The 11,183-nt window shown below is 37.9% G+C and overlaps 1 protein-coding gene across 1 annotated transcript in view; it reads right to left on the minus strand.

Annotated features, from left to right (window-relative positions):
- The window catches only part of LOC138184769 (Collagen alpha-1(IV) chain viking), a 56,283-nt gene extending 45,320 nt beyond the window's left edge, over positions 1–10,963 (minus strand). The window contains exon 1 of the mRNA XM_069123045.1: positions 10,300–10,963. Coding sequence (XP_068979146.1) covers positions 10,300–10,428 — 129 coding nt within the window. The 5' untranslated portion in view covers positions 10,429–10,963. The remainder of the gene's footprint in view (positions 1–10,299) is intronic.
- Positions 10,964–11,183: the final 220 nt, after the last annotated feature.

Raw genomic sequence — 11,183 nt, forward strand, 5'->3', positions numbered from 1 at the left:
TTCATCTAAAAATCCATCGAGAACAGCTCTTTTACCGTGGATTAATCAATCGCTTCGTGATTTTTTACCGAGAAAGACTCGTCGCTGTATACGTAGGCTCGTTTGGACTCGACTGGCAACCAGCCTCGTTGTTCTATTTTCTCCGGCCGAAACAACGCCTTAAAATTCCAACGATCGCAACGGGAACGTGATACGAAAATCGTATGTATAGAGTTACGATTCCTCCACGACCATGCGATCCTACGCGAGAAACAGAGAAGACGAAATGGTATTCGAGAGACCCCTTGAACTCCGGAGTTTCTTCAGATAATGTGTATCGAGGTTACCACGTTTCGTAAGAGATAGATTGCGTCCACCCTTAAACGTCCCACATAGATTAAACGACGTTCTGGTAACGCTCGTGACACCGTTACTCGCGCCTGATGTAATTTACCAATCTGATAAATGCCTCCATTCGTGTCCGATTCGCGAAATCCGCCAAACTCGATGCTGCCCGCGGCAGAGTTTATTTCGAGTAATTAAATCGAAGCCCACGAGATAAACGCGTCTGGAAAACACGACAGATCTATCCGCCACACTTAATACAATTATGAAATTAATTCTGCATCGTTAAACGTATTCAAAGTTCGTTGCAATCCATAGAAAACGATCAATACCCGTTTTTCAATCCATTCGACGCCAATCTCTATCTACCACCATTATTTTCGCGCAAACTATCGCGAAAGGAAGTTCATCGATCGACCACATTCGACGACTGGCAATACCATCGAATCTCGGCAAACGTCGCGTCGCGTCGCGTCGTGTCGTTTCATCGATTTCATCCCTCGAAATTATTGGCGTTGTGGCATCGTCGCTATTATTAGCCTTTCTCGGTATCGTCGATTTCCATGAAACGCTGAAAGTCGCCACACCATATTCGATTTACGATGCTCGCGTTCACGATGATCTCAGCCTACCAACGGCTCGTGGCGATAAACTCGCAACGCGGTTCATTAATTTTGGTGCTCTTTTTTTCCTCTCCTCTTTTTTTATTGTTGGTTTACCGAGAAACACACAGACAGGCGAATGATGCAAGGGTTGGCGGGCTGAGAGGGTGGTACGAGCGCTCGTGCGCTCGCAAGGAATACCGCGGGTTATCGCGATATAGCCATAAACAGACCGCTCATTCTCCTTTGACGAGTTTCTAGTTATGTTATCTCCGATTGTCACGCTGAACTGTTTCATTCACGTTTATAATAAATAACATTCCGCCGGATGTTACTGATAGCTTAGGAGAATTGGTATCGTGGACTCAGCGTGGTTCGTGATCTGTGTATAATGCTATCGACGTTGATGATACTTGTAGAAATATGCCGTACGGTAGAACTTCTTTATCTGAACTTTATTCGTTGAAGCTTTTGATTAGTGTCCGATTTATTAAAGTCATGCTGATTCAGTTAACTTATCTGAATGTGAACTGTTACTCTTTGGAATGATCGTGTAGAGGATCGATCGAATTTCCAAACTTTCATGGACCCACTCTCGAGACGGACAAATTTTCGCGATATATATATATATTTTTTTTTATAGAAAATTATTTTATAGAAATTATTGTAAATGGACGATTTTATTAAAAAAAAATATACATATTACTAATCCATTGATCGTACGTTAAATATGTTAAATATAATAAAGAATATATTATCCGTTTATGTAATTCTTGTTAAAATTTTCAATGAATTTGTAAATTTCCGAAAATTCTTCATTTTTAATTAATTTAAACTAAATTATATTAAATTTAAATTAAATTATATTTTTCCAGAAAGCTGAATGGTTTATTATCGGGTAAACAAGCAAAAGATTATCACTCGTGGTGTGACGCGAGCGATATCACTGGAAATGGCCTCGAATAAGTAACAATTAAGTAACTAAAGATATGAGGTAACGGTAAAAACGACGCATTTGTTAATAAATAATTTTAGACCGTGATGTCACGCGTAACAGCCTTCACGCATTGAAACTAATATCGTGCAGCGCTTTAATGGTCAACTGACAATTGCTGATCCGTCTCGCGGCATAAACCGCATCAATCACGGCTCGTAACGATTTTAGATAAACGATATATTATTATAAACAACGCTTGATCGAGCTCCAGCTCATATACCTGATTAAATCATACAAATAGTTAAACATAGGCTGATATTAAGCATTACATAACGAGAACGTCGAAACATTAATGTTCGAAACTGGCCTTAAATTTGGCATCAATCAATTTTCAATATTATTAGATAGAGCTTCAGGAATCAATTAAATCTCGATTAAATTGAGATGCTTGACGTTTTGATCAGCGATTGATGATTAACGATCAATATCTATAATTACCGACTGACTAATCCACTAAGCCACTAAACGATCGTATCGCTGGTGAACTTTCTGCGCTTAATTTCATCGATCGATTAAACCAAACACGATTTTTTGTAATTAATTTTTTTTCAATCGGAGAAATTAATCGATCGATTAATTTTTTACTCGTCCAATGTCGAACGCTGTATCTTTATTAACAATTACATACTTTGATGTACTTCGATACCTTCAAAAATTCTAAATCTAATTCTAATAACGTTAATTTCAATTCTAATAATTCCAACGTATATCGGGAACGTTCGCGTATAAATTAAAAAGCAATCGGACGCGAATAAATATTTTCCGCTGCAAAATTATACTGGATGTAATCGGTGCATTTGCAACGAATGAGATCAGATCGTGATGTCACTGGCAGGCGTTGCTTCTTTCTAAATAACTGACACATGAATTAGCGATGACGGCCCAGTGACGTGCAACCTGATTAACGTTGTGTCGCGCGGTACTCGATTCCATTACGTGTAACCGCACTTTTCTCAAATTTGTAATATGCTAACCCGACATACCGTAAATAGATGTATCGTATTGTGCGGTGACTGAATAAATATTTGTATGACGTCACGCTTTGAAATTGCATATTACACGCGCCATCGATTCATCACCACCAATTACATTCTTTATCTTTCGTCATGCGTTAACTTCGATTCTAGAAAATATCTCTGTTTCGTGATTACAATCTTTTACACACGAATTTCGCGTAATTTTCTCATTTCGACGATTGTTAATCGTTATTACAATTTTATTCCAACGAAGTTATCGTAACAATCAATATTGCAGTATTGATAACCGACGAGATCAGGCTTTGCCCATGACGTACAGAGACTGCTATAATTATTCGACAAGTGCGAGCGTCGTGATTAATCTCGAGCGTAATGAATTTGCATCATTCCATCTCCTTGCTAGAACTGTTTGCGTGCCTACTGTACAATGAAAAGAATTAGCCGGCACGAAATATAAACATAACGGGGTTAATGGTGGTCAATGACGTATTCGCATACAACAGTTCTAGAAGGTGATATCATTCGCGTAACGCGTTTTATTGTGACCGACACTGTTAATGTATTCGCAGGTTCTACTATTATGAGGTTTCCACGTTGTGAAGGACATTGTCATTATCGCAGATGTAATTTAGGAAGCGAATTCGAAGGATGTTCGACCAAAATTTTTATTAATACCAACGATTACGCTTTTTATTAAAAGGATGAAACGTAATTTGCTCGTTTAAGTCAATGAATGAAATTAAAAACTATTTGTTGTATCACTGAAACCTTAAATGTACGGTTCTTCGTTCAAATTATTATTCCTGTCAGATATAGCGAATTATCTGAACATTTTCTGTCAGTTTAATAAATAAATTTCAATGAACCACCTTGATAGAAACAATGTAAATGCGGCTATTCGGCCGGTCCTTGTATATATCAATTGTGCAATAGAACTCGAACCGTACGAACAGTAGGTTCTTTTTGGAAGAAGAGGACGAGAAAACTAGCTTTGACATCGAATAGAATGATATTTCTAAGTTTGTAGATGGTGAAAGTATCACGTTCCTCGTAACTAAAGCATCGTTGGACAGGACACCTCTTCCCTATTTTTATTTGACTTCCCTCTCGTTCACGTGGGTGGGACAAGCTTACGTATTTAGCGTCGTGAAATGCAGGTGAGAGTATAATTCAGAAAAACCGTGGCAGGAAAGTGTTTCTGACAAGGGAACGTAAATATTGTAGGAAGATCGCCTGAGTGGATTCAGCTCACGTATAGAATATAGCTGAATTGTCGATATAAATTTCACATGTCGAAATTTCTCTTTATAACTGTTTTGGTCGATACCACGTGTTGTGTTTTTCAGCGAATAACGTGGTCCTGGTTAAAATTCGGTCTCTATGAGTTATTATTATTCGTTGGTCAAATTAATCGAGAGCGGTATAATATCGGTTAAAAAGTAAGCTCTAATTTTACTTTTATTGTCAATAGAAACGATAAACAAATTTATTTGCCAAGTTTTAGTAAAATATATTATTGAATTTTAGAAGAAGTAGCTTTGATATTTTCAAAATGTCTCTGTTCGGAGTTAATAATCATTTGCACTCTTAGCGAAGAATTACAACTTAGAGGAAAAATATTTTTATATCTTTTACTTAGCCATTTTATCTAATTAGATATTGTTAATAAAATTAGATATTGTTAAAGCACGCGTTACTGTTATTAAGGTACATACATAATTAACAACTGCAGTTACGAAAGAACCAGGATACGCTATGAGAATTTCTAAGTAAAAATCGACACGATAAATTTTTTTAACTTAATTAAGATGAATCAGCAGGTTTGTCCTGTGTATGTGAATGCAATGGTATGCAAATTTTTATCTTGTCGTGAGCAGGGTTGCTCTACGCGACGAGGAAGACCAAATGAGTTGCGCATCCTCGCGTGGCGATTGTCTCCACGCGACAACAACAGGAAAAGTTTATCGTTATCAGAGGCAGACTCTTCCTACAGAGCAACAGAAATACAGATATCGTGGACGAAGTTGTGAATTATTTCATAATATTGCTCGCCTAAAGGAAAAGGAAATGACCGTTTTCTGTTCAATATATTGTTCGATATGTTCAATATATATTCGCGAATGAGCTTCCGGTTTGTTTCGAAATTTCAATTATTTTTATATGAAAAATTAACGAAATAATCAAGACCGGATATGTAATTTCTAAAAGTAATTGGCTAATTTTCGATATAATTTGAAACAGATCGATCATCTGCAGAAGATGTGTAATTTATTTTAAATTTTATAACGTTAGTTCAACCATAACATAACGATGAATGTAAAAATATTCTGTTCTTTCTAATAATAAAATCTAGTAAAATCGTCTATTGTTAGAAAATTTAGAAAGAAAAGATTCAAGAATCATGAAATGGTATCGTAAAAGCATTTACAATGTGAGTGAGCATAGCATTTATGAGTCTATTAATTTAACTAGAACATTAAATATGATATTAATATAATTCGAGCGGCTGGAATGAATTATTTGTTGGTATTTCGTGTAAGGTAGCAATGACGAAGTGTCTCTCTTTCACGCATAATTTAGTAATAACGGCCCACGTGAACGAGTGTTTAACCAGAGCTGTATCGCGTGTCTCGGATGCAAGCTTTCTCGATTAGTCAAGGTAACACAGCCTTGCATTACAGTTTCACTGTGGACTTTTGGAATAGCCTGTGATCATTGCTGCACGTGCAATCAAACGCTGCCGATATTTTTTAACGTCTCTATTAAAAACTTTGCTTGAGTTAAAATGCTTTAACAAAAATTACGTCATAAGAATAGCAACTTCCCATTGAAAGATTTTTTGTCTATTTCAATACTTTTTTTATTACTGCCATTAAGTGATTCAAGTAAATGATGTAAGTAAATGATGATACAAGTATGTATAATAGTAAGAAACATTTCGTTCAGTTTAGCGAAATAGCAGAATAACAAATAACAGGTGACAAAATAGTAAAAGAATATCCCTCGTCATCCTTATTTGTTGTATTCTTCTCAAAAACTGGCTATTCTTCGAACGTTTCCCGGTCTAAACGCACGACACAACAACTAAAAGACAGATTTATACATTTTCATTGTCACATCGATCAGTAACAGTCTAAAGATGAAAGAAGAAATCCGAGACCTAACCGACCCTATCGAACGATTTCTCACGATACTGAATGACTTGCCAGCATAACGGGCCACTGTCGGCAACCTAGAAGGAGCAAAAAAGGTGTATAAACCTTTTGACCTAACGTTTATTTCATTCTCATCCCCGTTATTGTCGTATATGTCGCCACCCTACACGCCAACATATTTTCTTTTATGCCCCGTAAAGGATGTGCACTCCGTTCAGGCGTCGAAATCGCCTACACGCTTGTTCACCGGGTGATTTCAACGAGATAGAGGAAGATACAGCTGATATCAGAACAACCACGTCTGCAGAATTATTCGCAGACGTTCGTCCTTCTTTCTGAATAAGATATTTTCTTCTCTCGCTTCCACTTTATGTCTGCAATGGAAGCTTGTTTAAAATTTGAGGTAATTAAATTCTTGGAAAGTAAAAAAAAAAAAAAGAATATATGACAAATGTTAACAATAGGATAATAGAATTGTAGAAAATAATATGAAGTTGTTGGTATTTAGCAATTTCAGGTATAATCTGTGTTAATATTAACGAATGAGAAGTTAATTTTCTCTACTTAATAGATTAATTATAATAAAATATTGTATAGCGTAATACGATATGCAATTTATTCTCCAAATGTCTTCTCTTCTATAAAGCTGCACAGGATGAAACGGTCCATATTCATTTCATTGTAATACAATACGCTGCAGCGATGTGCGTACACATAATTTAGGATGAATCTAATAATGCAATGCTGCGTACAATATCATAGTGTGGTCAGCACGGAAGCACGCAGTGCTAATTATAGAAACTAAATATGAGATAATTAAAGAACTTGAGAGTGGCACAAGTGCAGCTGCACAAGTGTTGTAATTACAAATAGACCGGAAACGGCAGCAAAGTGATATCATCAACCTAAAAAATGAAAAAAAAAAATGATGCTTTTAACAAGCTTTTTCGTTATATACGTAGTTCAGAACAGAAGCTGTTCTGCTTTCAAATTCGATTGTTTGTAATGGTTAGCCATCAGCATCGGTACTGACGTCATTGGTACTTGTGCTTTTAATAACTGAATTTAACACATGTGTTACACACAGTGCTATTTGCTAGAGGGCTGTGCCCTGACGTGACGGCTATATATAAAAGGGGTACAATTACCTTTGAATTTCTATTACTCTTCGTAAGATTTATAATCTGTCTAATATTTGCGTTGTATTTAAAATATATCGATATCTTCTTCTTTGTCTGTGGTTAACAAATTTAACCATATTCGGAATGTGCTAATGTGAAAATTAGATGTCTTTTAAAAAATTGATTAACTAATTGTATACTGAATGAAAAGCTGCAAAATTTAAAAAATTACTTTCAAGTAAAATTTCTTCTTGTTTAAAAATTTGCATTTATACCTAACAGAGAAGTTCGTTTTACGTGCAGCATAATTTTGGAAACGATGATAATCAAGGTTGTAAAATGTATTTGCACCGCTCTAATCTCGAAAGTTAATTCACTATCAGTCAATGAATGGGAAGTTCAAATAAGAGAAGCAATCAATGAATATTAGCCAATATTTATCACACGCAAGACGCGAATTGGTTACACAACAGGATTACACCGTTGCGTAACTGTCTGTATAATTGTAAAAATATCCTCGTATACATTATTCATAACCTCTGCTCTCAAGATAAACGCTTTTAACGGTTTGTGACATCACACACGAGTCACACGTGAACTCAAGTTGCCGGGAGAGGCAGTTTATGCGGTTTATGTGTATGTATATAATTATACATACATCCTCGAAATACCGAATATCTACTTTTTCCCCTTATGTTTAGTATAATACGATTTCAAGAAACGGAGGAAATGATATAAGATTGTTTCTGCAATTCTATAATTTCTTGAAATTTGGAGTAAGATCTAATGTAATTATATGAAATGGGATACTATAATTATTCAATATATCATTATTAAAAAAGATGTAATTATCGAAGAAACTGAATAAAAATTATTTCTTCTTCCCTATCTTTCTTCCTATCTTCATTATCACAATTATCATTATTTTCGAATTTCTTTTTTTTTTTCAATTTTCTGTTGATTTCTTTCGTAAAAAAGAAAATCATATTGGTCGAATCACGACTATAAGGTAAATTGATGTTGCACACTTCGATTCATAAAGTTTCTAGTATCGTGTTGAAAATTGATGATTTTGACGAATGAAATTAATAAATTTGAATGTCAGAGTATATTTTATGTGTAGCATACTTTTTTAAATGCATTTTTTTACGAAAATAGACGAGGAAAGAATTTCGCGGAAAAGTTGAATATTCTTGCATCAAGTAGGTCGCAGAAATCTAATCTAATCTAATCGATATTCTTGGACTACACGAATGATTTCACAGAAGTGCTAATAAACTGATTAACTTCTCCGCAAACAATTTGAACTAAATCCACATACGGAGATGATATGACTGATATTTCTAGAGCGTTGTAGGAATTAATTACACAGTCAACTAACTCACTACTCGGCATACATAATGAAATTCAGACGTTTTCTGGTTTATTTGATCAGAACATCGTGCTTATGTAAAATATTAACACGTACCAATGCAATCAAAATATTATTCCAAGCAGTCTACTGATTTTTGTTTGTATTCGATAATGTATTCTAAAATTTTTCCTTACCTGTTTATAAATGAATAAATTTCTAACTATAGAAATTGCCGTGATATAAAGTTAGATCAAAATGAAGTAAATATGAGGTAACATATTAAGTCAATGTAATTAAGATTAAATACTAAGCAAGGTACAAGTATTACTTTGGAAGGTAATGATCAAACGCCAACATCACGTTCTCATACGTATACGACAGTATTATCCTGCTATTTTGAAAAATAGATGATTCTTAATAATCTCAAAAACTGTAACATCATATCATTTTCTATACTTAAAAAGTCAACGTTAGTTGTATAAATGCGAGGAAGGACAAATTTTTGAAAAGATAATGACGTAATAAATAGATCATAGAAATCATTTTATTACAAAAAAATTACTAGGAGCTGAGTTTTGTTTGTAAAATCCTCGATATGGATAATATCAATTAATTTCACAGCAAAGCTAAGAGAGAAGATACTTGAGATGAAAGCGATAATGCGATAAATCGAATAGTTGAATCAGAATTGGAAGCTCGACTATTACGTAAAATGTGCGATATTATAAAATTAAGTTTATCATCGCGAAAACTGTCTTGTACGGATGATAAATGAGGCGTGCTGAATTTCTGGAGCAGAGTCATATTTGCCACGCGATCGAGAGATCGATGGTAGATCAACGCATAGCCGACATTCTCACGCGCATGTGCCGCGGAATCGTTGTTCGCATTTACGTTCCTAAAAGTATGGAGCGACGTTACGTCGTCTTGCGTTAAATTGTCCTCACCTACGTTCATAAAACGTACCCACGTACGATACAGCGTTCAATTATTATCGACTTTCTAGGTCTCGTGGCGCGAAAGAAAGGTCTCGTGGCATCTCGTATTCAGATACTACGCGATAACGGCGGCCTACCGGAAATGAGGCCGGCAACTTGCTTCGGAGAACTTCTCGCGTGCCAACTTCGATCAGCCCCGTTTCGAGTGGTGAAAATTCGCGATAACTCCGCGAAATACATTTCTCCTTCTTTTCTCTGTTTCTCTCTCTCTCTCTCTTTCTCTCTCGCTCTCTCTCTCTCTCTATCTGTATGTCTGTCTGTCTGTCCGTCTCTCCCGTCTGTATCTTCCTCCTTTGGTACAGCGATTTCTTGCGCAATCGTGCTAAACGAACCGGTAGTTCGGTCGATCGATACCACGGGTCGTAACGAAAGTTCGTTCATCCTCGATCGATATTCGTCGAATAGCGAATGATTATTCGAAACGCGGGTTTTATTGCGAATAAAAATGGCTATCGAAAGAGTCGAATACGAAGGTAGGTACGACCGGTAACATCACTGGATAAATGACACTTTAGCGGAATGAACGTTAATTCCACTCTTCTCTCTTTCTCTTTCTAAGCTACGACAACGAACGCGCGTGACGATGTTAAACGATGACGGTAGAACGAAGCGCAACACTGCTTAAACAAGCGACGCGAGAATGGAACACTGTTTCGTTAGAAGATACGCGATTCGTGTAAAAATCCTAGAAGCTAGACGGAATATCTGTGGAGAAGCCCTTTGTCTACGAGCGAACGGTACGTAACTGGGATATTTCAAGGACTCACTCACCACAGCCTCGGTGACCGGTATCCACGTGACGACCAGTAGGGCAAGGACGCAGGTGACTCGCAGGACAACCGGGAACGGACGTAACCCGCGGGCTGCATCGGTTGACGTCGCCGCGGCCCTAGGCCGCATTGTGCCCGACTCTTCTCCTCCTCCTCCTCCTCCTTGTCCCTTTCGTTCTTCCTTCTTCGTTTTCCCCCTCGTTTACCTGTTTACGTTGCCGGAGAGTTGCAAATAGGCCGGCAGCCCGCGAAATAGCCGATACTCTCTGACCCGGCTATTCGAACGTCTCGTTCGTACGGTACACACTTGTGCTCGGATTCCGAGTTCTCTGGTGTGTAGTTAAGAGATGTCGTGTCGTGTGGTTGGAAAACGATGCGGTGGCTGGTCGGCCAGCCTGTCGACGCAGCGCGTGTCGAAGGGCCAGACAGACGGCCCGGTTGGCCCGTCCTCCCGATCGGTCGCCGCTTCGCGCAGCCAGACAGGCCTAAGTCAGCGGTGGAGGAGGCGCTCTTCTCTCTTCTCCTCTTCGTGGAGCTGTATCCTTGCGCGTCCGAGCGCGTCACGGTGGCGGGTAAATGCTCCCCTCTCGCTCTCTACTCGCCGGTTCTCGCTTCAGTTCGCTCGAGCCAGAGAGACCTACGGCGCGATCGACATCGGCTGAGACCGTGCAACAGTCCTCGTGCGACGCGCGATCGAGCTCGCCTCGACCCGGTCAGCAATCCTCTCCTCCTCTTCCTTCTCCTCCTCTTTTGCCACCTCCTCTTCCTCCTTTTTCTCTTCTGCTGCTCCTCTTCCCTCCAACTTCTTCCTCTTTTTCTCTTCCTCTTCTTCTGCTTACTCTTCCACGCGCTCTTCTCCGCTTACTTCCCTCTCTAACCACACAC

The sequence above is a fragment of the Bombus flavifrons genome, chromosome 11 (genome assembly GCF_040668555.2).
Source record: "Bombus flavifrons isolate JBK064 chromosome 11, iyBomFlav1_principal, whole genome shotgun sequence".
Lineage (NCBI taxonomy): Eukaryota > Metazoa > Arthropoda > Insecta > Hymenoptera > Apidae > Bombus > Bombus flavifrons.